Source organism: Geosmithia morbida (assembly GCF_012550715.1).
Source record: "Geosmithia morbida isolate 1262 chromosome Unknown scaffold_1, whole genome shotgun sequence".
NCBI classification, from domain to species: Eukaryota; Fungi; Ascomycota; class Sordariomycetes; order Hypocreales; family Bionectriaceae; genus Geosmithia; species Geosmithia morbida.
The window spans coordinates 2,190,472-2,214,916 of record NW_023336188.1 but is presented as its reverse complement, the minus strand read 5'-3'; the positions used below and the strand labels follow the sequence as shown (position 1 = coordinate 2,214,916).

At 55.2% G+C, this 24,445-nt stretch overlaps 7 protein-coding genes across 7 annotated transcripts; 4 read left to right on the top strand and 3 right to left on the bottom strand.

Annotated features, from left to right (window-relative positions):
* Window positions 1-2,549: 2,549 nt before the first annotated feature.
* Window positions 2,550-3,833, bottom strand: GMORB2_1427 (U3 small nucleolar RNA-associated protein 6; the record flags this gene model as incomplete). Its single annotated transcript, XM_035463409.1, has 2 exons — window positions 2,550-3,671; window positions 3,744-3,833. 2 exons carry the CDS (start codon window positions 3,831-3,833, stop codon window positions 2,550-2,552), a joined length of 1,212 nt encoding a protein of 403 aa, XP_035324833.1.
* Window positions 3,834-4,457: 624 nt separating this feature from the next.
* On the top strand, window positions 4,458-7,723 carry GMORB2_1426 (calcofluor white hypersensitive protein; the record flags this gene model as incomplete). Its single annotated transcript, XM_035463408.1, has 5 exons — window positions 4,458-4,536; window positions 4,630-5,130; window positions 5,205-5,331; window positions 5,529-5,613; window positions 5,678-7,723. 5 exons carry the CDS (start codon window positions 4,458-4,460, stop codon window positions 7,721-7,723), a joined length of 2,838 nt encoding a protein of 945 aa, XP_035324832.1.
* Window positions 7,724-8,816: 1,093 nt separating this feature from the next.
* Window positions 8,817-10,622, top strand: GMORB2_1425 (Cytochrome P450; the record flags this gene model as incomplete). The annotated part of the gene is made up of 4 exons (XM_035463407.1): window positions 8,817-8,870; window positions 8,939-9,553; window positions 9,618-9,868; window positions 9,932-10,622. The coding sequence occupies 4 exons, from the start codon at window positions 8,817-8,819 to the stop codon at window positions 10,620-10,622; spliced, it is 1,611 nt and encodes a 536-aa protein (XP_035324831.1).
* Window positions 10,623-11,211: 589 nt separating this feature from the next.
* GMORB2_1424 (nucleoporin NUP42) lies at window positions 11,212-13,274 on the top strand (the record flags this gene model as incomplete). The annotated part of the gene is made up of 4 exons (XM_035463406.1): window positions 11,212-11,257; window positions 11,327-11,479; window positions 11,536-11,729; window positions 11,784-13,274. 4 exons carry the CDS (start codon window positions 11,212-11,214, stop codon window positions 13,272-13,274), a joined length of 1,884 nt encoding a protein of 627 aa, XP_035324830.1.
* Window positions 13,275-13,654: 380 nt separating this feature from the next.
* Window positions 13,655-14,159, bottom strand: GMORB2_1423 (small subunit ribosomal protein S20e; the record flags this gene model as incomplete). The annotated part of the gene is made up of 2 exons (XM_035463405.1): window positions 13,655-13,963; window positions 14,112-14,159. The coding sequence occupies 2 exons, from the start codon at window positions 14,157-14,159 to the stop codon at window positions 13,655-13,657; spliced, it is 357 nt and encodes a 118-aa protein (XP_035324829.1).
* Window positions 14,160-14,806: 647 nt separating this feature from the next.
* On the top strand, window positions 14,807-16,826 carry GMORB2_1422 (activating signal cointegrator complex subunit 2; the record flags this gene model as incomplete). Its single annotated transcript, XM_035463404.1, has 2 exons — window positions 14,807-15,957; window positions 16,010-16,826. The coding sequence occupies 2 exons, from the start codon at window positions 14,807-14,809 to the stop codon at window positions 16,824-16,826; spliced, it is 1,968 nt and encodes a 655-aa protein (XP_035324828.1).
* Window positions 16,827-17,204: 378 nt separating this feature from the next.
* Window positions 17,205-24,051, bottom strand: GMORB2_1421 (DNA polymerase epsilon subunit 1; the record flags this gene model as incomplete). The annotated part of the gene is made up of 3 exons (XM_035463403.1): window positions 17,205-23,164; window positions 23,232-23,371; window positions 23,444-24,051. 3 exons carry the CDS (start codon window positions 24,049-24,051, stop codon window positions 17,205-17,207), a joined length of 6,708 nt encoding a protein of 2,235 aa, XP_035324827.1.
* Between the last annotated feature and the right edge of the window lie 394 nt (window positions 24,052-24,445).

Here is a 24,445-nt window from a genome sequence, read left to right as displayed (position 1 = left end):
GCCTGGCGTGAGCCGCTGGTTTCGGCCGGTGTGAAAAAGGCCAGTACATGGTGAGGCTAGACTGTTCTTGGTCTAGCCTAGCGCTGGGGTTGCGTGGGTAAGCGGGGCCATGTACCAATCAGATTGATTGATAGTGCGCAGATGGTTGAGTTGGGATCTCTGTTAGTAGCTTTGGTGTCTATAGAATCGTGACACTAACACTGGGTCCATCTGCGTTAACAGATGGCTATCTCTCGAGTTGTGACTCCATAAACGGCAGCCTCTGACGCAGTGCTGCAGTGGTGTTGATAGTCCCAACACACACTCTCTCGTCTGGTCTGGTGTCGCCGCCGGTCGACATGGTCCCCGAAACAGCCGCTGTTGAGTGGTAATTCTCATCCTTGGCCTGCTGGAAGTGCCCGAGTAGACACTTTGAGGTGCGTGTATTCTCGTGTTAGTGTGTTTGTGCACTAGTATGCCGTGCTCTCCTCTTTTTGATCTTGTCGTTGGCCAGCTTCCGCAATGTGATGACCTCCCCCACATGGAGGATCCTGAAACGTCGCATTCATGGTTGCACCGTTTCCAATGGCACTGGAGATGGTGCGAATGCAGGCTTTGGGTGCAGAGAAGGAGCCGTCGAGGAAGAGTAAGTCTTCGAATGCCCGTCCTGGTTAATGACAGCCCACAAACAAACAGAAGACGGTTCATCGTTCCCAGGCCTAGTCAAGGCCATGGCCATCCGGACAGGCGGGAAACCCTGTGCGTCGCATGTACGTACGTTCGCCCTCCAGAGTTCAGCAATGGCCAAGCAAACAGAACTGTCTAGGTCTTCCTCGCTTCGCTGCCGCATAATCTCGTCGTCGCTGTCGAGTCGGGTACCTTGCTCCAATATGAGCCCCACCTAGCACATAGGGCGTGGATCCCCAAGACCGATGTAATGAGTCGCTCCCGCCACCATGATGTCCAATCTCCAGGAAATTCCAGGCCATGGTCCCTGCGTCGAGAGGTGAGACTGGTCGATGCGGACAAAGGGGTCCAAGATCAGGAAGGGAGTAGACAGTTCTTTTGCAGTCGTCTCCCAAAGCCAAAGGAGAGAAATCAGAAGAAAAAGGTTGCAGCTCATCTGACCCGATGGGGGGGGGGGGGGGGGGGGGGGGGGGGGGGGGGGCGAGACTGTGAGAGACAGAGATTCCCGGTAGTGGAGGGCATCCCTGCTGCTGGCCCCGACCGGCATGTACCTCTGGCTGGATTTGGTCGGCCCATCACTCGGTCGGCTTGGTGAGGGGAGAGCATCGTGTGACGGCAAGTTGAGCAGAGGAGGGGGAGAAATGTCTTCTCTATCGTTTCCTCATGTCGTATTTCTCTCTGGATTCCGTCGTCCTCGCTGCCACCATGTTCTGTTGCTGTGTTGTCTCTCGTCTGCCTTTCCTCTCGCAGGTACCTGGCTGGACTTGTTACAGGGGTCTGACAGGAGACAGCGGGAGGCACCTTCCTTCTATAAGTGAGGCTGACTCGGGCAGCGTCAACACAACAGAGACCAGCAACGTAGAAACGGCAAATGGAGAGAAATGAGAAGCAGTAAAAACTGAGGCGAGAAGAAGAAAACGAGGAAAAGAATGATGAGAGGAGAAGGAAAGAGAGAGAAGAAGGGGGGGAGGGTCACTGAGCAAGTGAAAAGGCACGAGTACCGTACATTACGATTATGGCCGCACCCACTATAACTTGGAACTAGGGGGGAGGGGGGTCAGGGCCCTGTTCCGTCCCGCTGTCAAGGCTGAGTTACAGGGGAATTCAGTGACGTTCCAGCGCTAATTGCGGACACTTTACCGGTGGCTTACAGGGTTTGTACTCTATAACTCTCCAGACTTAATCGCCTGTTTGTCTGTCTGTTTCTCCCTCTCTTACTTTGCTTTACTCTCCTTCCTTTATTCAATTATTCTTCTTGTCTTGAGATAGTATATGGTATGCCCAGTAATCTTCCGCTAAAACTATCTTCTTCTCTTATACTACAATCGACCACGTTGTGCGTTGGTGCAGCGCGTTGTGTATCTCGCCGCTAAATCGATCCCGTCATTGCTGCTGCAACGCTCGACTACGTATGGAGCCACCCGTACGAATGGACGACCACAAGGGCACCCCCGACCTCCCGCTTGGGGCAGAAATTATGACGAACGCGTACGGAGTTTTTAATGGTCGTATTTAGTCTTGGACCCTGGCTAGTAATAGAGTCCTTATATTGATACTCGTACTTTGTGAGTTTTTACATGGGATCTCCTTTGACTCTCCACTGATTGTTTGGTACATCTGTCAAAGGACCCTGATGCCGTTGGCTCCTGAAACAGCCGCCGATGAGAAAAAAATGTTTGCGTTCATAGAGAAATATTACAGTTAGGAGGGGGCATCTGATATCCATTCCAAACACACGCAGCTCACGCAGATGAGCACGGATTCCAGCCATGTCATTGTCCTGATGTCCGCGGAAAAGGCGTTGGCTTTGCCATCAATAGTAGTGTGTATACAGAAATGTCAATATATATATGCTGTTCATCATGATACTAACCCACTACCTGCTACTCCAAACCAAGCTTCCCCCTCGTGTGCTCCAACACCTTGCGAATGCCCTCATCCAGTCCCTCCACAGCCAGATACTCGTCAATCCAGGCGGCCGTCTTCTTAGCCAGCTCTTGGCGGTCCGTCGTCGTCTCCAGATAACCATTGAGTAGGGGCAGGGCCTCACGCAGACCACGAGGGAAGTCTGCTGAGGAGGGGTCGACACCGATAATGGGCCGCCGCACGTGGACGTTGCAAGTGGCCGGGTCATTGGGGTAAGTGCTGTCCATGGCGTCGAGAATGTGTTGGGATATCCTGGGCTGGGAGGCCACGTTGCTGAAGGTGGCAACCACGAAAAAGAACTGCTCGGCCGAGGCTGGTCGGAAAAAGGCCTGCTTGGACGCGACATCGTAAATGGCCATGGGGATAGCACCGTCCATGGCCGGATTATTCCGGAGCTGCTTGGCGGTCTGCTTATCGATGACCTTCTCCTGGGTCTTCGAGGGTTGAGGAAGCATATAGCCTTCTCCTTCGTCGTCGTCGCCGTCTTCGTCGCTGTCCTCGATGCGCAGCTCATTGCCGTCATCAATTGTGCGCTCTGCACGTAGCGGGTCGTCGGCGACGGCCTTAGTGCCCTTCTTCTTCCTCTGGTCCACCTTGGCCAGCCACTCCATCTCACAGCGGGCGTACTCGATCCACAGCGTGCCGTCCTTGGTGCAGAATCTGCACCCACGCATGAAGAAGCCCCTTGCCGCTGCCATGTCGCCGTTGTGCGCCGCCCGCCTGCCCGCCATAATCCACAGCCCAGAGTCGTGGGGCATCATGCGCAGCGCGCTCGTCATGGTCCGCCGGAAACGCTTCGACGCCTTGATGCTCGCTGTGTACGACAGATACTCGCGCCACAGGGCTGAGCTGCTGGGGTGCCGGTTCACGGACCGCTCATAGATGGACAGCACGCGGCCCTGCCCCGCGTGCCCGCTGTCCAGGTGCCGGATCTTGAGGCGCTTGCATCGCTTGGTGCGAAGGGCCTCGAGGCTGTTCTCCCACTTGGCATATGCGGACCAGTCGGCTGGCTTGTTTCCGGGGGACAGGACCTTGTGCTCATGGGAGTTGCGCTTTTGCACGATTGTTCTTATTTCATCCTGTTTTGGGAATCAGCCAGGAATTTTCTTTTTTTCTTTATCTTTAGAGAGGAAGGAAGGTGGGTTTCTTACCTTGGAAAACAATTCCTTTTCCTCCCACTCTCGTAGCTGGGGAACGGACCGTTCGAGAAAGAACCTCGCCTTTTCCGCAACGCCAGACATGTTTTGTCGTCGTCGTGTTTGTGAGGTTGTTGTTGATGTGACGCTGCAGAAAGTTTTCCATCCATCTTTTTTGAAATTTTAGTGGAGGTCCCCGATTATCATCAGCCTTGCGCCACATTTTAACCTTGTCATCAGCCACAGAATCCCACTACGGAGTACGGAGTAGCTTTGCTCACATTAGCCAACACAATGACCTTACACTACCAGCCACAGATCATTGCTTGGGCACCAGCCACGTTCATGGCATCAGCCACAATAGATCACCCCTGACGAGCTGCCACCGAGCTTCCCGGTAACAATAAAAAAAAAGATGCTAACAAGGTCAAGTTTGTTAGTGAAAGACACTAGATCTATACTAGGACCCTTAACAAACCCCTCCCTTGTGTTCCGTCCCCAATGTGGGAAGTAACAAACCGCGACGCCGAGGTACATCGTATTCCACGCGTTGTCTCTGGATCTACAAACATCCTCCTCCAAATACATCGCATTCTTCCCCGGTTGACCGTCTGGGCGTCTGGGTGAGGCTGTCGTCTCGGAATTTCTTTTGTTTTCTTGTGTAGATCTTCCCCTTCCTTTGCTCCTTCGTTTCTTCCCTTCATCCCCCCCCCCTCCTCCTGGCCCGCCATGTCCAAAAAGGATGGTGGCGTGGTCCTGAGCTTCAGCGGCGTCTGGGTCAGCTGGGCTCACACAATTGCTGCGTACAGTACGTCTACTCAAGAATGCGGTGTATGCTTCGGCATTGTGAAGCTATGAACAAGCCTGTTTTGTGATCACTGGCTGACTGACTTTCTCGTAGCTGCCTTTATAAGCGCGTTGATCGTCGGCTTGTCCCTTCACTACCACAAGATTGTCCAGAACGAACATTACGGCTACCCTGATGAATGGTTCCCGTCCGTGTCGGCCACGATTGGCGATCGTTTTCCCGAGCGATCCTTTTTCATGCTCTTCATCGCCGTCACGTCCGGTCCCCGATTCGCCCTCGTCGGCCTGTGGTACCTCCTGACCAGGAAGCCCGGCCACCGTCTCCCCGACTTTGTCGCGACCATGGGCATCGTCCGTACTCTAACCTGCGGAGGATGGACCTACATCACCTCGACCGACAACCACGATTGGCACGATATCCTCATGATATCGTACATTGTTGCCACCCTACCCTGGACTATTGGATGCACTATCCTCAGCCCGCCCAACGAGCAGGCCGTCTCCCTTCGCAGATTCTTCGGAACGACCTTCTTTGCGACTCTGGTGCCGCTCATCTACTTCTTTATACAACACAAGGTCCACAAGGTTGCCGGTGGTATGTTGGTATCTTATTCTCGTCGAATTGTTTTGTGCACGTGCGCAGGAAAAACTAACAGAGAGATACAATAGCCTACACTACATATGCCTTCTTCGAATGGGCTCTCATCGTCCTCGACGTTGGCTTCGACGCTGTCACCGCTCTTGATTTCAATGGGCTCGAAGTTGTGATCAAGGATGTCAAAGGTTCTAGCAGGGGGTACGTTGAATGGCTCCCAAAATAGCTTCAAGGCTCTGCCAATATACTATTGTTGTTTCTTGGTTTCAATATCCTAAATTAAACCGTTGTTGTATAGTGAAAGTCGGTCTGCCTCCGCCGCTGCCCTTGAGAAGCAGTAAGTACTATTGATCTTCCCTCAATACCCAGCCAGGAATCCCGACTTACAGTGTTTATAGAAGGGAAATGGCTGCTGGTGCGATCGCTTCCGGTCGATTCACCTGGTCCGAAGTGTTTGACACGTTTGCCGACGTCTACCATGGAGTAAGTTGAAATCGTCAAGTTGAATTTTATTTCATAGGCGGGTCATGTTGCTAACCTCGCCTAGTTCGTCTTCTGGACTACCTTGACTAGTCTTGGACTTGTTGTATGGTTCTTCCCTCTCTGGTATATGGGCATCTCGGGTTTCGAGGCCTTCATCATGACGACCATTGCTCCCGTCTTCTTGGGTGTCGGCTTCCTACGCCCTGCCATTATAGGCAATCTCCGCATCATCCACCTCCTTTCGCTGTGTGGCATTGCATCCTACCTGGTTCTTGACCCGACACACCGTCTCTGCACTCTCGGCTTTGGTGTGGCCATGTCGTGTCTCGGCTGGATCGCCACATTGTACTCGGAGTCTGTGCACGAAGCACGCTTCGAGTCCAAGATCCTGGGTTTCCTGGTCGGTCTCATCCTGTCGACGACAGCCAAGTTCATGTGGAGGACCAACAACCCCATCTGGCCTATCATGCACGCCGAGAACGGCGGCTGGAACGGCATCGGCCTTACCATCGGCATCCTCGCCGCCCTGCGCTTCACCCGCAAGGCACCCCTGACTAGCGGCACCAACAACAACGACAAGCAGATCAAGGGCTCTCCCGTCCTTGCTGCGTTTGGGGTCGGCGGCCTCCTCTTCGGACTCCACTCGCTCCTCTCCGACACGAGCACCATGATCCTCTGGGTCTGGGAGGGCTACCCTCTCCGCGGCCCTGCTTCATCGACCCACGGCTGGTTCACGCTAGCCGCCATGTCGCTCGGCCTCCTCGGTGGTATCCTCAGGCCCAGCCTCGCCGGCAGCTACCCCCTGTACCTCGTCGGCGCCGTGGGTGCCACGGTCGTGACCGGGTACAGCCACTGGTTCGGCTACTCTGGCGCGCTGGCCTTGGCCGCGTACCTGATGGCGATATCTGTGCCTCTGCTGTCCTCAGCTGCCAAGAAGAGCCCAGCGATGAGCTTCGGTCTGGGCTTCCTCATCTACAACTTCCTCGTGCTCTTCCACGTGTGGGTAGTGGCCTACGCTTTCGTCCCCGGAGGTCCTCTTGTGCGTGAGCACACAGACTGGGTGATGATGACGATGATGGGCTTCATCGGTCTGGGCGTGATCAATCTGAACAGCTCGCGGACGCGTCGGCAGCAGAAGAAGAAGCACTCAGCTTCCCAGCACAGGAGGTACTTTGGCGGTGCTCTTTTCCTCATCAACATCCTCTTCCTGTGTTCGTCGTACATGCGCTTCCCGAGCAACGACTACAAGCCTCACCACGCCGAGGACAGGATTCTGACGGCGGGTATCTGGACGGTCCATTTCTCCCTCGACAATGACATGTGGTCGTCCGAGTACCGTATGCGCGACCTGCTCAAGGAGGCGGAGCTGGACGTTGTCGGTCTCCTCGAGTCTGACCAACAGCGCATCATCATGGGCAACCGTGACAGCACGCAGCTCTTGGCCGAGGAGCTGGGCATGTACGTCGACTACGGGCCTGGCCCCAACAAACACACGTGGGGCGCGGCCCTACTGTCCAAGTTCCCCATTGTCCAGTCGGAACACCACCTGCTCCCCAGTCCCGTAGGCGAGCTGGCCCCCGCCATCCACGCGACTCTGGATGTCTACGGTGAGTACGTCGACGTCTTCGTCTTCCACTCCGGTCAGGAAGAGGATGTCGAGGACCGCCGGCAGCAGTCCGAGTACCTGGCCAAGCTGATGGGCTCCACGCCCCGGCCGGCCATCTTGCTTTCGTACCTCGTCACCAAGCCCCTCGAGGGCAACTACAACACGTACGTGAGCGACACATCGGGCATGCACGACGTCGACCCATCGGACTGGGACCGCTGGTGCGAGTATATCCTCTTCAAGGGCCTGAAGCGTGTCGGATACGCCAGGCTCAGCAGAAGCACCATTACCGACACGGAGCTCCAGGTGGCCAAGTTTGTCATCCCCAACGGACAGGAGGAGATCGACCGTCTGGAGGCCCTGTCAGACGAGGAGCGCAACCGCAGGGTCCACGAGCAGCAGGTGCCCGTCGGTTGGAGGTTCCCCGCCCTGTTCAGGGGTGAGGGTGTTCGTGGGCATAGGTACCATGTCTTTGATGAACCGTGGTACTACAACCATGAGTAGGGGGCGTATATGATGTTCAGATGGGACTATCGTGTTATTGTATACTTGTGCCGACGGAGGGAGTGGTATAGCTACTAGTGGCACCTGGCGGTTGGGTTTCGGTAGTATAATTTCATTTGTAACCGGCTGGAGGATGGGGGACGGGGCGGGATCATTACGGAAAAGGGTTGTACGAGAGGATGTGTCTACATGTACATTACGTGTTATAACTGGCGTATTTCATTTCACTGCAATTGCCAATGCTACTTTCTATATACTTGATTCTGTCAACTTGATGTACCTACTGTCTTGGTGGTCGTTCTGATGGTGTTGTTTCGGTCATGTTGGATGGATTACCCTGTAGCTACCAATGCATGATTCGGTCACCGTTTCTCTCCATTACTAGTGTATTTGATGCTTTCGAATGAGTATCGGGAGTACTATAGATGAACTAAAAGATAGATGAACTAGCAAATGAACCATTGATACATATATTGTCATAGGCAATTACTGTGCGTCGTACAATGTGTGATTGCTGCGCCCTCATGGGATAGTAGCAGTAATGGTGTACTACAGAACGTACAACGTCATCAAAGATTGAGAACGCGGGGAAGCAAGACACCAGCAAAAAGAAGAATCATTCTGAACTCTGCTGCCTGCTGACATTACACGGGAATTTGATTCGATCAATATGTACGGCACGTGTCATCCCCCTCTTCTCTCTCTCTCTCGTGTGCTTATGTGGTGTGCTTATCATGTTCGGGAGGGGGGTAGGGTACAAAGGAGCATTGGTCATATAGACAAGGAGGGAAACGACGGGAAACAGACTCCGCATGATAAATTCTGCGTTGACACTTGACTTGAGCAGTGTGATTAAGTTAGGATTCGCCTTGGAAACAAGATGAAATAAGATATCCGAGCCCGAATGTAACCGTTCAGGCGTGCTACCCGATCGGGGAAAGGAGGCGGGCGTTGTGCCGTGCGAAGCCGATGATTACGGAACAAGTAGGTCATAGGAAGGAGGGCACATGATGATGTTGATACACATTTAAGGGACCTCCTGTGCTATTCTATCCTGTCCTTTCGTCTTACTCTGTATCCTCTTGCAGCAATCATGGCCGAACATCTACGAGTGCTGGGCCTGCTGCTCAGCATAGGAGTGCTCTATGTATGTTGTTTGCAATTCCTCGAGGGAGTACAGTCGAGTGGATGTCAGTAACTGAAGAAACACGATAGACGCTCTGCCTGTGCTTGTATCGAATCGTCTTCCACCCACTGGCTAGATATCCGGGTCCCCTGGTGGCCAAGGTGACGGACGCATATCAGCTTTACCATGCGTACTGCGGTGACCGGCACATTGAATTCTGGCGCCTCCACCAGCGGTACGGACCGGTCGTGCGCTTCGGCCCCAACTCGCTGGTGTTCGACTCCTCGACGGCCCTGAAGGACGTCTACGGCTTCCGGTCCAATGTGCGTAAGGCAGAGTTCTACGATGCCTTTGCCCACCCCGTCGCAAACACGCACAACACGCGGGACAAGCATGTCCACGCCCGGAAGAGGCGCGTGCTCTCCCAGGCCTTCTCGGACGATGCCATGCGCAGCATAGAGCGGTATATCTTGCACAACGTCCGGTCCTTCTGTGAGCAGATCGGGCCCTTGGGGTCTGAGGCACAGCAGGAGAAGGGTGCGGGTGGCTGGACGGGCCCCCGTCTCATGAGTGACTGGTGCAGCTACCTCGCCATGGATAATCTCGGTGATCTCAGCTTTGGCAAGGCGTTTCAAATGCTCGAGAATCCGGACAACAGGTTTGCCTTGGGCCTTGTCGAGGCTGCTACCACTAGGCATCTTATTGTGAGTTCCGCAAAGGAGAGGGAAGAAGCCTGATACATGGTATCGACTGTACAGAGCTGACAAGGAGAGACGTAAACAAAAGTGCGGCACTATGCCCATTATCAACAAACTGAAGATCGACAGGGTCATGTTCCCAAATATTGCAGCCGGTCGTGCCCGGTACATGGCGTACAGCAAGGGTCAGCTGACGGAGCGCACCAAGCTGGGCGAGGATTCGGATCGTCGGGATTTCTTCTACTACCTCCTCAAGGCGAGGGATCCCGAGACGGGACAAGGATTTAGTATTCCCGAGCTGTGGGCAGAGTCAAATCTCCTGTAAGTCTCTTCTTTCTTTCGGCCCTTTTCTGCGTGATACCCACATGTTCATGTTGTATACAGCATCATTGCCGGTTCCGACACGACCTCGACGGCCATGGCGGCAACCTTCTTCTACCTTGTTCGCAACGACCACGCCCTGCGCACCGTTACAGATGAAGTACGCGCCAAGTTCACCGACGTCGAGGACATTGTGCAAGGCCCGACCCTCTCGTCGTGTACGTACCTGAAGGCGTGTATAGACGAGGCCATGCGCATGTCTCCCTCCGTCGGTGGCATTGTACCCCGCGAGGTTCTATCCGGCGGCATGACCATTGACGGGATGCTCGTCCCTGAGGGCACCGTCGTTGGCGTCCCGCACTATGCTGTCCATCATAACCCAGCGTACTTTACTCGCCCTTTTGACTATGTGCCTGAGCGGTGGATAGTGGGCGCGCGCAGCCCCCTCAAAGGTGATGAGATGACGACGACTCAGGATGATGTTTCGAGGGCACAGAGTGCATTTTGCCCGTTCAGTGTCGGTCCCAGGGGATGTATCGGCAAGGGCCTCGCGTATCTCGAGATGACGACGACGTTAGCCAGGACCATCTTCCTGTACGATATGCGCAGGGCGGTGGGTATCGTAGATCCAGGAGAGGGTGCGCCCGAGTTGGGATGGGGAAGGCACCGCAAGGAGGAGTTTCAGCTGTTTGATACGTTTACCAGTGCAAAGACGGGACCGTTGGTTGAGTTCAAGAGGGTTGAGAGGTCTTGAGGGGATTTGAGCGGGGGTATGAGTAAGTCAAAAAGGTGAATGGGAAGCTGTGATCTCAGTAATGATCAGAAAATGATGATTGAATCATCTGAGTTGCTTGGCCTATAGCTGTTCAAAGATGAGAAGTTGAAAGATTGAAGTTATTGTTTTTGTTGAAGAGAAGAGAAGACAAAGCTGAACCTGTTAACGAGAATGATGATGATATCAGACACTGTGCAGATGACAGTATAACACATAATAGACACTGTACGAATACGTACCTCTTCAAGCTCTGAAGCCTCGCGACTTTTGACCTTTACGCTTCGCGTCTCTTGCTTTCCAATCAACAATCGCTCGCCTCCTGACTCCTCCGTCTCTCTCTATCCGATATATCTGTATACTACATTTATTACTATCCCGCCCCTGCAGCTTACCTCCACGCTCGAACACCACGGTGCAGGAACTCGGAATGACGTAGCGCGATCTGAAAGCGGCCTTCCTTTGTCTCGATATTCGAGTTTCCGGCCGACATTGTTCCTCTCTATTTCCCTCCCCTCTCTTCCTTTCCGATCCTCTCTCCCCCCACCGCACACATCTGTCGCTCGTAAAAATGCCTCTCTGTCGCTATTTCCAGCAGGGGAACTGCAAGTTTGGAAGTACGTCCCCCTCTCGCCATCTCCCCTTGACCCAACTCGTAGCTCTCTTACTGACCTCGGTCCTACCAGGCCGCTGCCGCTTCGATCATCCCGGCGCAACTACGCAGTCCCAGTCCCAGACTTCGAACAGCTATGCGACGAATAACCGATTCGGGCTCTACGGGAAAAGCGCTGGAGGCAAGACCACTGGTAGCAAGGGCAATTCAGGAGGAAAGACTCTTGGTAAGCACTGCCCCTGCCACCAAGGCGGATAGAATGCAATGCTGATGCTCTCATAGAGGACTACAAAGTCTCGACTGATACGATCAAGGCCGATCTAACGACCGAGACGCCCCAATGGATCCTCTCAGCCTACGGCCCCGGCCGGAACACGCCCGAACAGCTGTTTGGCGGATACCCGCGCGAGCAGAGCTTTGAAGAAATGAGGCTGCATTATCTGACGGGCAAGGCCGAGGGTCGTGAGCAAGAAGTTGTACGTTCTTCAGTCTTGTCCCCCCGTCTCCCTTCCCGCTAACACGCCTGCTAGCTCAACCAAGCACAGGAGCTCTACAAAATCGCCCGCCAGCAGATGGACAATGCAGTCAACAACGTCGTCGAAGCCGCCAACTTTGTTGTCGGGGCCGAGAACACTCACCCGAACCGACACGACATATGCCAGCAGGGCACCCAGGGCCAGCCCTTTGGCGAGTTTTCAGTCGGCAAGCGGTCCCTACCGAGTGGCCCGTCAAACACCAACGCCTCGCCCTTTAAGTCGGCAGGCCAGACCAACTCGTCGTCAGCCTTTGGTGTGCCCAGCGGAGGGACAAGCGCTTTTGGACAGCCGAGCCAGCCCCCGAGCGCCTTTGGACAACCGTCGCAGCCTGCGCCCTCGGTGTTCGGCCAGCCCTCACAGCCGGCTGCCAACCCCTTCGGACAGCCTTCCACACCCCTGCAGCAGACCCCCGCCTTCGGTCAGCCGTCGCAACCGGCGCCTGCGTCGGGGTTTGGAACGCCGTCCTTCGGACAGCCTTCGCAGCCGACCAGTACGTTTGGCCAGCCCTCGAAGCTCGGCACGAGCGCCAGCGCGTTTGGTAGGCCGTCGTTCGGACAGCCTCCCCAGCCTGCTGCCCAGCAACCTTCCGCATTTGGCCAGCCCTCGCAGCCTCCCGCTGCTCAGCAGACTTCTGCTTTCGGTCAGCCCAGTCAGCTAGGCCAGAACGCCAGTCCGTTTGCCGCATCAGGCGCGCCCCCCCAAGCCAGTCCGTTTGGAGCTGCCAACACCGGAGCCTCCAACAATGCCCCCGGCGCATTCGGACAGCCGTCGCAAGCACCTGCTGCTCCTAGTAATACATTTGGTTCCGCGTCACAGACGACGTCGAGTCCTTTTGGACAGCCTTCACAGGCGCCACCTTCAGGAGCCTTTGGAAAACCTGCTGCTGCTGCTGCTGCTGCTCCGGCAAACCCATTCGGGTCGGCAAGCAACAACAACCAGGCAAACGAGACGGCCAGTCCATTCGGCCAAAAGGCCCCGAACCACAGCCCCTTTGAGTCTCAGCCTCAGCAACAGTCTACCAGCGGCACTTTCGGACAAGCTTCCACTCCCAACAGTAACCCCTTTGGTAGTGCCCAGCCACCACAGCAACAGCAGGCTTCGGCCTTCTCTCAGCCTCAGCAGACGAGCAGCGGCACAGCATCCACGTCGTCGAACAACCCCTACCCGCCAGAGAGCACGAGGCAGCACCCGCCTATAGAGAGCTACACGACCAAGGGAATGGATGGCAGACTGAGCATGTTTCGCGGCAAGCCCGTCACATACCACGAGGGGAAGCCGGGTATCAAGAACCTCAACGGCACGTTTCAGCGTATCTGGTTCCCAGACGGACCACCCAGTTTTAACAAGGATACGGCGTTGGCACCAGACGCGTATGACGGCCCGTCCAAAGCGCAGTGGGCGTCATTTGCCGAGACGGGGCAGTTTGCCGAGGGGGTCATGCCGGAGCTGCCGCCGCCCAGGGAGTGTACGCTGTGGAATTTTTAAAGGGAAGTGTCTCATTATGTTTGAATCTTGGGAACTACTAGTGTTATATAACGGAAGACTATGTATGCTTGGCTGGGAGACGATGGCGTTTGGGTGTTGTGGTTCTTTGTACATATGGATAAACATCTACACGTTCTACGGGATAGAAATGACAACAGCCTACGGGAGCATTACAGCATGAATTACGACAAAATGAATAGAGAGAGTGAGCATGGCATATGGTAATCACAGCGGACAGCAAGTACACAGCAAAGTACAGAAAGTGCTCCAGTAACAATGTCTTTTTTTGTATCATCGCCGAGCCTGATATCCCTAGCTTGGCCATCCTGGAATAGAGTTCGTCTCGTCATCGATTCAGGTCAAGAATTGAAACAGAGCACTTAGGCGGCAATGGTGACCTCGACCTCGACGCCGGCGTCGATGTTGACAATGATCTGCTTGACAACCTCAGTGGGGGCGGTAAGGTCGATGAGGCGCTTGTGGATGCGCATCTCGTACGAGTCCCAGGTCTTGGAACCCTCACCGCAAGGGGTCTTGCGGGTGGTGATCTTGAGGGTCTTGGTGGGCAGGCGGACGGGGCCCTTGAAGCGGAGGTCCTTGCTCTTGGAGCGGTCGATGATCTCGGAGCAGACCTTCTCGAGGACCTGGACCTTGCGCGAGGACAGGGTAATGCGGATCTTGTGGCTCTTCTATGAGGGAGGTCAGCTGAGATTCTCTCTTGTTCAAAGGAAGACTCCTCCTCTTATTCTTTTTGTTTTGTTTTTTTATTTCTCTTTATAAAACAATCATCCTCATGGTGGGGGATGAAGAATGGAGGGGTTGAGAGGAAAAACGTACGGGAGCCTCGCCGCCCTGGTCCTTCTCAGGCTTCTGGTAGGAAGACATTGTTGATGATTTTTTTTTTATAAATCGGATTGGAGAAAAAGAAGGAGATTCTCTTCACGACTCGAACGTCGGGGGTCGTTTCGGCAAAGTGATGAAGAGTTGAGTGGTGATGCTAGAGAAGGGAAAGAAAAAAAAAGAGTCTAGCTTTAGGATTTCAGTCTAATTTTTTTTTCTTCGCGACGAGTTGTGTGCGCACATAGTATAATACGCTAGTCTATATTTGGTCATGTGGACATCAAAATTACAGGGTTCGGGGTTTGATTGGTCAGAGCCCTCATTTCGTCTCGAGGTAATCTGTATTGCTCCGTACGTACCTTCCCGACTTTGGCGGGGCAGTTTTTGCATTTTGGCGGAAGGAGGGATCCGCCGGCGGCTCACGGCTGCCCCGTCATAGTGAATCACCCGGCGATGAAAGTGGGAAGCTGTCACCGCTAGCTTCAGAGCTGCCTTCCTTGAATATAATTCTAATATTTTTATTGCAATGTCCACTTGATACTCCCACGTACCTCATACATACACCCTCCCCCCCCCCTCCTCTCTCTCTCTTTTTTCTCCTTTGGGACTTGCGCTGTTCTTTGTTCCTCTACTGCCTTTGGCTGTATCAAGATATCGGTTATCCGAGGAGCAGACAGAGCTACCTGCATATCATGACGTCCCTTCCGCCCTTTGCGCCGTTCCCCGAAGCCTCGTGGCGACAACATCTCGATTCCAATGAATGGAACTCACTACTCGAGGCATGGCTACTCCTCAGTCAGGTATGCCTCACCCTGTCAGACAAGGAGTTGAAAAAGAAGTTGGCCAGCGATGAGTCCATGTTCGCTTTCCTCGTGTCGCTCATGAACGAGACGGCAGAGTCTGGCCCGTCATGCCTCGGATCTCATTCTGCATCACTATTGAGTGCCGCCTTTCAGCTCTGCTCGCGCCTTTTTGTCCTCCAAACGTCACCGGCTCTTGTCGATGCCGAATTTCTATGTAACCTTGCTAGGGTATATCCTAAGAAGCACGCTGCCGCTCTCGTATCAAAGCTATTTGCTTCTGCACATGGCCCGGCCGCCGAGAGCTCTCTCACAGCCGTCAAGAAGCTCCTCATTCCACATCTCGAAGCTGGTGTCAAGGGCAATCTGATTCTTGTTGAGAAGCGTCTTGTCCATCTCAACCATCTTCTCCACATCTCACCAGACGCCTGCACCCTGTTGTTGGCCGGCTCCGATTTTTTTGATGGCCTGGTTGTCTCTTTCCGCGTCACGAACCCTCCGCTGCGCAAGATCATCGTCACAACGGTCTACCTGTGCCTCGTTGGTCTTACCGAGGCCGAGCCGCCCAAGTGGGCCATGTTGAATGACGAACTCTATACCCTCAGGACGGCTGCCGACACCCACAGAGCTGGTCTGCTGAACGTCAACGACTCCTTGGTCTCAGAGTTAGTAACATCGACACCAGTTCTCAAGATCCTGATGCGCAGAGCCGAGTCTGCGTCAGTTGCTACAGACAACTTCAAGAACCGCATAACCGCCCTCGAGGCTTACAAAAAGGGGCCCATGGTACGGCCCAAAAGACTGGCCAAGAGGAAGGTGGACAAGGGCAAGGGCAAGCAGACGGTGAGAAAGGTGCATAAAGGGATCCACGTACACAGAATGAGCCAGATCACCCAGATACAAGACCTGTTTCCTGATCTCGGGTCTGCTTTCATTTCCAAATGCCTTGACGAGTACGGAGAGGACGTGGAGCAGGTGGTGGCGAACTTGCTGGCAGAGACGCTGCCACCACATCTTGCCTCTGCCGACAGAAGTGAGCCTCTGTATGTTTCCGCTATCACACCAATTTGTCTACCGCATGCTAACATTGCATAGGTCCTCAAATGACAGTCCAGAAACCCATTTTGCGTCGCATAGCACACCGCCACAGGTTCCAGCACAACTGCCGACGAGGCGCAACATATACGATAATGATGAGTTCGACGATCTTTCGGTGGACATGTCCAAGGTGTCATTTGGTAAGAACCACGATAAGACTTCCAGAGAGGTGGAATCTACGGCTCCCGACAAGGCTGCCATTCTCACCGCCCTGGCCGCTTTTGACTTGGACGATGACGAGAGAGACGACACTTACGATGCTGCCGATGTTGGTGGTACCGTTGACTCCTCCAACCAGGAAGCCGACGGAGTGAGCAGCGGAAACGAAGAGATACTCTACCGGGCCTATGCCGTGGATGAGAGGCTCTTTGGCAGAGATGCCGGTACCAGACGCGGACAGTACCGCGCCAAGCTCAGGGAGGAGACGGGTATGACGGACGAGGCGATTGAAGGCTGGGCCGTCATGCTGTCCAGGAACCCGCAACAGAAGAGACGCCTTGAAGGCAAGTACGCCTTCAGCGGTGAGCAGGCCAAGCTCGAACGCACATCATGGACGGCCAACACCGACGATGATGGGGTCCCAGGCCCCTCCCATAACGACCGGGGGAGGGGAGGCCGTCTGAGAGGTGGACGTGGAAGGGGCCAAGGCCAAGGCCGTGGCGGTCGCGGAGGAGGAAACGTCGCCGGACCGACGGGCGAGAAGGGGACGGAGACGGCAAGAAAGAACAAAGAGTCGAACAAGAGATCAAGAGCGAATCATGACCGGCGTGACGCCCGGGCTAAGAAGATGGGCCGTGGGGGGCTTCCGGGCTGAAGTAGGATATGCCTAGCGTTCGGTTCTACCGTGAGAGTATCATGAGAGTACATTCATAACATGTGCCGTCGAGCCTGTATCAGCATTGGCGTAGAGCATATCCCGAAATACTTGGCCATGCATATATCGAGACGCTGGACTATTATACGCAATTGCATCGTGGATTTCATTTGCATTGTATCTCGTATTGTCCATTAACTATCATACTGTCCCGTGAACCACAAACACAAAAACGCCATTGCCCCCTAGAAAGGAAGAAAGAAACACCATATTATGCGCTGCAAAATCAAACAGACAAGAAAAGAGGAAAAAGAGAAGAAGCAGAAGAAGATGAATGATTATGAAAGAGAAAATATAAAAAAAACAGACGAAAAAAGACTACAAATCCTCCATCAGATCCCCGACGACATCGGTCAGCATGCGTAGACCATAGAAACCGGCAACACGCTTCATGACAGCCAACTGCTTTGCTATGCCGGTCCTGTCAACGACGCACGTCCACTCTCCACCGCAGGGGCAGTGCTCCATGAGGTCGTTCACCCTCAAGGTGCTGCAACGCTGACACTTGATGTCCTGCGTAGCCCACTGGACAGCCCAGCTCTCGACGGTGGCGAGGAGGCGCTCCTCCAGCACGACGCGGTCGAACTCGGCGTCGCAGTGGGCGCAGCGCCATGACTGGGTCTGGCTCTGGGATGGGTCGAGGTTATCGCGGCAGAGGTCCAGGTCGCGCGTCATGGTGCAGCTGTCGCAGCTGATCTGGCTGAGCTTGAGCGTCTCCGAGGGGTTGACAAAGGTGCCGTCGCGGGAGAACTCGCGCACGTCAAACATGGCGAGGAGTTCCTTGCGCAGGAGACGGGCTTCCATACTGATGCTCCGGTCCAAGGAGAGGACCTGCATCAGCATCTTGACCAGCTCGAGGATCGGGTTGCGCATCGTCGTCAGGTGAGATCCCGGCAGCTGCGGGAACGTGTAGTCGCCTGCTAGTTCCGGGTGGAGCATCTCACGCTTCTGCTGGGCCACGAGCCCCGAGATCGCCTTCTTAAGGGGCTTCTCGAACGCCTTGCCGAGAAGCACCTGGCGCTCCTCGCCGTCCGTTGCCGTGGGCGGGAGCTGTGTGAGGCGCGGCGTCGAGTCCGGGTCCGCCGACTGTCGCTTGAGACCGTGCATCAGCTCGATGAACTCGACCACCCAGTCTTGGAAGACGGGCTGCAGCCTGGCCGGGAGGAACGTGGCCATCTGCCAGTTCATGATCGTCTCCAGGGGCTGGTCTCCGTCCGTGGCCCCCGGCGCCGGCTCGGTAATCTGCTGGCAGGCCCGGCCGCCGTGGTTGAACTCGTCGTACCACACCAGATAGTCCCAGTACTCCTTGATCTCGAGGTCGATGAAGTGGAAGAGGGGCTTGCTCTTGATCGACTTGATAATGTACTGGCTGTAGGCATAGGCCGTGCTGACCTCGGACTTGGTCGTCTGCAGGATCAGCCGGTTGGAGCTGGCAAACACCACCTGCGAGCCCACGCGGCGGAAGTCGGCCATCAGCTGCTGGAAGGCCTTGCGCGACATCATCTGCACGTAGTAGTGCAGCGCGTGGTCGTACATGAACGAATCCGGGCTCTCCACCCACCGCACCAGGTGCTGCACCAGCACGTCGGCCATGGTGCTGCCACGGCACGCCTCCCCCCACCAAGCTTTAACCATCTCTCGCAGGACCACGACGCCGGCGTTGGCAAAGGCGCTCTCCGACTCTAGGATCTCGGAGCCGTCCGCCGTGGGGTTGAACGACATGGAGTCGGCTCCAGCGCCCTCGAGCTCGTTGATGAGCGACGACGTCAGGATCGTGTTGATGGCCAGGTTGCGCACATCCAGGTCCACGCACACCGACGAAAAGGTGCCCGGGTTGTTGACGTTGGGCAGCTTTACCGTGTCCAGGGGGCCGAGCAGGTCGTCGCGCTCGTATCCGGCGTGGTCGGGGCGCGGACCGGGTGACCACCACAGGACGACCCCGTTGGCCTGCAGGCGGCGAGCGTACGCCACGTCGATGAGGAACCGCGGGTCTTCACGCTCTAGGTTGCACAGGGGCACGTCACCGTAGCGCGCGAGGGCCGTGAGGTGGAGAATCCACGATCCGAGACCGAGGTAGTGGCCAACTAGCCGGCGGGCGACGACGGTCTGCCAACCCAGCGGGGGCAGCGAACTGTCGGTGGCGTCGTACTTGAGCGGCAGAACCGGGAACTCGCCCAGGACGGGCACGTCGTGGACGAGTTGGTTGCACTGTGACGACTGGACCACCAGCATCTGGGGCCTGACCTGATCCTTGCGCATCTTCTTGACCACGTCGCCTACTTCGAGATGCGCCTTGCGTCGGGTCGTCACCTGCGTAATCTTGAATGACACCTTGTCCTGATACCGGAAGCAGTCCTGCCAGTTCGTGCCGGCCGCCTCCTCGGCGCGCTTAGCCAGCATCTCCGAGTAGAAGCGTGTCACGTTGGGCAGGTCGTGGCCCGAGTCCCTGTTCTTCTGCAAGATCACAATGTGTGCCTGGTCGTGCGTCGTCGAGAAGATGCCAAAGATTTGTCGTTCTCCAGAGGTGATGTGCGAGATGTACACGTACGCGAAGGGGCACGAGTCGAGGTAGGTCCGTGTCTTGGAGGGTCGTTTCAGGCCAGCCAGGTCGAACCCCTGCTCCAATCCTCGGCCCAGAACACCCTGCTGCTCCTCGTCGACGGTGCATAGGTTGCCCAGGCGGAGGACAGCGCGCATGTTGAGAGGCAGCTGCGTCTCGTACACGCCCTCGACGCTAGGGTGGTTGAAGAGGAGGGAGAACTTCTCGGCCTCGTTGAAGTAAATCTCCTCGGGCACCGTCAGCTTGAACAGATGGCTCGACGCGTGTCCGTTGGGCAGCGTGTAGTTGACCTGCTCGACCTCGCAGCCCTCAATCACCACGTCAGGGAGATCCTTGCTCTTGAGGTTGAGGAAGACTTGTCGCGGGACCTTGACCTTGAGCGTGTGGATCTTGGCATCGATCAGGGCGTGGGCTGTAACGACTCCCGGGCTGTCTGTCGACTTGAGATGGAGCAGCTGCCAGGTGTTCATGAAGGTCGTGTGGGCCTGCTTCATGAATGTCTGCTGGATGTTACCGCCCGCCAGACCTCTCTTGTCACCGAATAGCTGTCGTCTGCGCACCCGAGCCTCCTTCTGGATCTTCCACTTTTGCTTCTGGTAGCTGATAAAGGCCGGGTAGTCCTCAGACGGATCAGGCATGACCTTGGGTAGAGCTGCCATGGGATCCGGGTTCTCTGGAGGCTCCGGAGACTTGCGCTTCTGTGCTACAGGCGTGAGTGACTGCTGCTGCTGCTGCTGCTGCTGCTGCTGCGACGAAGCCACGGCGGATCCAACAGTCTTTGGCTTGAGTAGTCTGTTGCCGTAGTCCTCCATGTCGTCCATGCTGCGCGTCGCGGCCCCATTGAGGTTGGTTATGTCCTCAAGGGGGCCCTTGGAGGAAGCAAACAGGTCGGTGAGCTTCTTCTGCTTCATCTTGTCATCCTTGATATTGATCCTTCTCTGGAGCCAGTCCGGATGAGGCACGCGCGGGACCGGGTTGCGGACCTTTTGTAGGGCGGCAGGAATGGTGATAAGCTTCTGGATGACGGAGCCGAGACGCTCGAGGTAGTAGTCCCAGTCGAGGAGGGCTCGCGGGTCCGTGTCGGTGGGCTCCTCCTTGAGCCACTTCTTGAGGTACGTGCGCTTGACTGACTCCTCGGCCGAGAAGATGGCGACGGGGACGGCTCGCTCGGTGACGGGGGCGTTTCGGGGGCGAGCGCAGATGATGAACTTGCAGTTGAGACCCTTGTCCTTGACCATCTGCTCTCCGAGAAAGTCTGCCAGGCGCTTTGCCGTGGTGATACTGGTTGACTTCTGTGCGCCGTACTCCTCAAGCGTCTTGGACATGCTCCTGTTTTCAGAAATCAGGTCCATGAGCTCCTCGTCGGCCAGTGTGGATCCTTTGTTGTGCAGCACGTCGAGCCACTGGTTGGCAACCTTGGCGACAGCCTGGTAGCACTGCGTCAGGTCGCTGCCCTCGAGGAAGAACTTGAAGATTTGCTGCTGGAAGATCTTGATGAGCTTGAGCTCACCACGACGCTTGACCTCGAAACCCTTGAGCTCAGCCAGGCTTCCGTCATCATTGAAGACAGCGTAACGCTTTTTGAGGTTCTTGTCCTCCTCCTTGGATGTGGGCAGGATCATGGCCTTGTAGGGGCCGTCGACCTCGAACAGAATGGTATTGTCGCTGTGCGTCTCGTACTTGTGCTTCTTGGGGTCCACCAGTGTCTGGTACTGGTGATTGGTGAAGTATCGGAAGACCAGGTGGTTCAACATGGCGCAGGGGTACGACAGCGTGAGCTTCTTTCCGTTCTTCAGCTTGAAGCCAAAGTTCTCGGGGAACGTGGCCGGGAGCATACACCAGATACCGTCCGTGTCCAGCTCCAGGGGCCTCCCCAGGCGCTCGACCAGCTGCCGGGCCATCTGGATGATCCTGGCACCTGTCAAGCAGGTGACGCCTGCCATCTCGAGCGAGTACCATCGCGAACCTTTACGCATGACGTAACCGTAGAAGGAGTTGAGAATGACCTTGTGGGCAAGCTGCAGCGAGTCGTTGACGATGATCATCTTCTTGGCGGCCTCCACCTCGTTGGCTGGGGCTCCCGCGGCCTTGAGGCTGTCGGCCTTGCCCTTCCACATCTTGGTCTTGCCCTTGTAGTCGTAGCGACGGTCACGGAAGTCACGCACCGTATGGACGTAGAAGGGGTTCTCACGTTGGCAGATGATAGCCTCCTTAGTGATTGTGGTCGAGTCGTGGATCTTGTGGTAAATCTTTTGAGAGTACAGCTGCAGACGCTTTCGGATGAGTTTGGACTGCTCATCTTTGGGGAGCTCTTGGAAGGTGCGCATCGGGGCATGCACCGTCTTGCCAGGGAACCGTTCGTTCTCGAGAGCGTTCCGGATCATCTTGTACTCGTCCATCTTGGCTGGGATGTACTCTCCTCTCCACGACCAGGGCAATCGCCTATCGCACGTCTTCCCCGGCCTGTTAAAGTCGCACGCTGCACAGTCCGACTCATCAACCATGGAGTCGGGCTGGAGACGGTTCGTAGTCATGATATTGGGATACATGGATGCGACATCCAAGTGGTAGATCAGGGGGCGCTCGTGACGGTTCGGCGTCTTCTTCATGTCCAACAGGCGGGCCTTGACTTGCTCCTTGACCTCGTCGTAGTTTTCGATGTCTTCGAGCTTCTTCTTTTCTTCAATGGTGATAAAGAATGTCAGAGCGTCGTCCAGGTCGTTTAGCAGCTCGTCAATGGCGCCGGGATCGACGGAGAAATCGACGGGAATATCGGCACGGAAGACACCGGCCTCGATACTCTCGACGTGACCACCGACATACGTTTCCGAGTCGAGCAGGTGGCCATCCCAAAAGGCCTCGTTAGGCGCCGTGTGCTTGTTTGGAAGCACAATGTTCTTCTCATACGCCTGGACCATGAGAAGCATTTCGCAGAGGGTACCGGTACCTTTGCGGAGGGTGTCGTCGGCGCCGATGGGGAGAATGGTGCAGAGGGAGAAGATGAAGGGATGGACGTATTTCATGTAGAGGTAGTAGGTGGCAACGGCATCAGAGACGGAGTACTCAGCCAGTGTCTGGGGTCTCTCGCTAGCATAGGGGGTCATGAGTTCGGGGTCAAGCTCGTCCGGATCGTAGCCCAGCTTGGCAACGGTGACGGCCTTGAGACCACGCGATCCCTGGGGCAGGTAAGAGTCTCGGTTGACCCAGTGGAAGCAGTCCATATGAACACCATAGTTACACTTGTAGATATCCTCGTTGTCCTTTTTCCAACCAATCTCGACGTACATGTCAATGCCGTTGACACTAGCTCGGGCCTCGACAAAGGGCCAGTCGAAAAAGTCTCCGTTGTATGTAGCTATGACGGACGGTCGGGCCTCCTTGATATGCAGGAAGAATCGCTCAATGACCGCCTTCTCGTCTGGTTCGTTGAAAATCATAAAGGGGCCGGGGTACTCTGGCTTCGGGGTGTAGTCGAAGTCGGAAATGTCCTCCGAGACAATCTGGCGGTTGGTGATGAGGAATCCCTGACCGTCAATCATGTACGAAATCATCATGATCTCGTCAACGGCTGCGTCGGGGAACTTGAGGGGCGCCTTGGTCGTTTCGATATCAAAGGCCATGACAACAGGCTCGGCTGGGAGAGACCTCTCCTCATTTGGCAAGATCTTGGTAACTCCGTGCTTGGCCTCAACCCAGTACCACTTGCCAACTCGCAGATCTATATCGACGTGTTAGAATGCGCCTAAGAAAGAAAAGACAAACACACTTTTAAAGAGTGGACCTACTCTTGTCTATCATTACTCTGACGTGGTAAGGGACATCGTACTCTCGGATATCCACAATATAATCGCTCGCATCGAGGGAAGTATTCATCATTCTATCATCGTCTCGTGAATCGTCAAAAATATCAAAGTTGCCGTTTGCCCTGGTGAGGTGTTAGTCCAACAAAGTTGTATATGACGGTGATAAAGTGGTCAGGGAGAACGGGAGATCATACGTAGCAACTTCAGCATAAGCATCCATGGCATTCATGTTTTTCCTATTCCTCTCAGCAATAGGCATGATGTCCCTCCTAGCAGCCATGAGGTCATTCACATTGGCAAACTTGAGCTCGAGAAAAGGTCTCTTGTAGCCCATAAGATGATTGGGCATGTTGAGGTCGTCCTTTTCAATGCGACGGACTGTTTTGACGATGCCGTCTCCAGGAACACGCTTGAGCCACTCCTCAACCTCGGACTCGTGGCCCTTCTTGATACCGACGAGGAAGTAAGGTTCGTATTCAATGGTGGCCTTGAAGTGACCCCCATCTTCCTCGAGGAAGTAGCAGTCCAGGGCGGCACGGCCATGTGGCAACCTGTCGTCCTCGATAGACGTGGGTTGAATGCCTACCATCCAGCCCTCACGCTTCTTACCACTGTCGTACCGCGAGAAGCCCATGTTATCATCGATTGTCTGAGCCAGCCGTGTGCGCTCCCACTTCTCGTCGGCCGACGTGCCCTCTGCACGTGTCGACGCGGCAAAGGTCCGTTGGCGAGGACCATGGTAGGCTGTCTTTCCACCGCGACGGAAGCCCTTTTGCGGGCGTCGAAGGGATGTGTTGGACATGATGTGTGAGTGTTGTTAGGGATTCGTTGCCCCTCCCATGGGGGGGGGGGGGTCGTCGTCGTTGAAGTTCGGTTCTCTAGAGAGGGAGGAGAGAGAGAGAAAGGGGATTGAAAGGATGTTCTCGTCTATAGTGGCGTCATTAGGTGCATGTATATATCGAAGCTGTCTTGGGGCAATCAGAGAAACGACAAAAGATAACGGCGCAAAAATGATGGATCATGGAAAAAAGAGAAACCAGGGCTCCCATCAACAATTGGCTCCCCGTAGTCTGTCCTGGGCGCCTTCTGGTCCAGGCAAATTGATTGATTTCCAACGCGTTCTAGACGCGCTTCAGGACGCGTGACACGCTCCCTTGACCCACTTAAATCTTTAATGGGCATGCGCCACATATTCG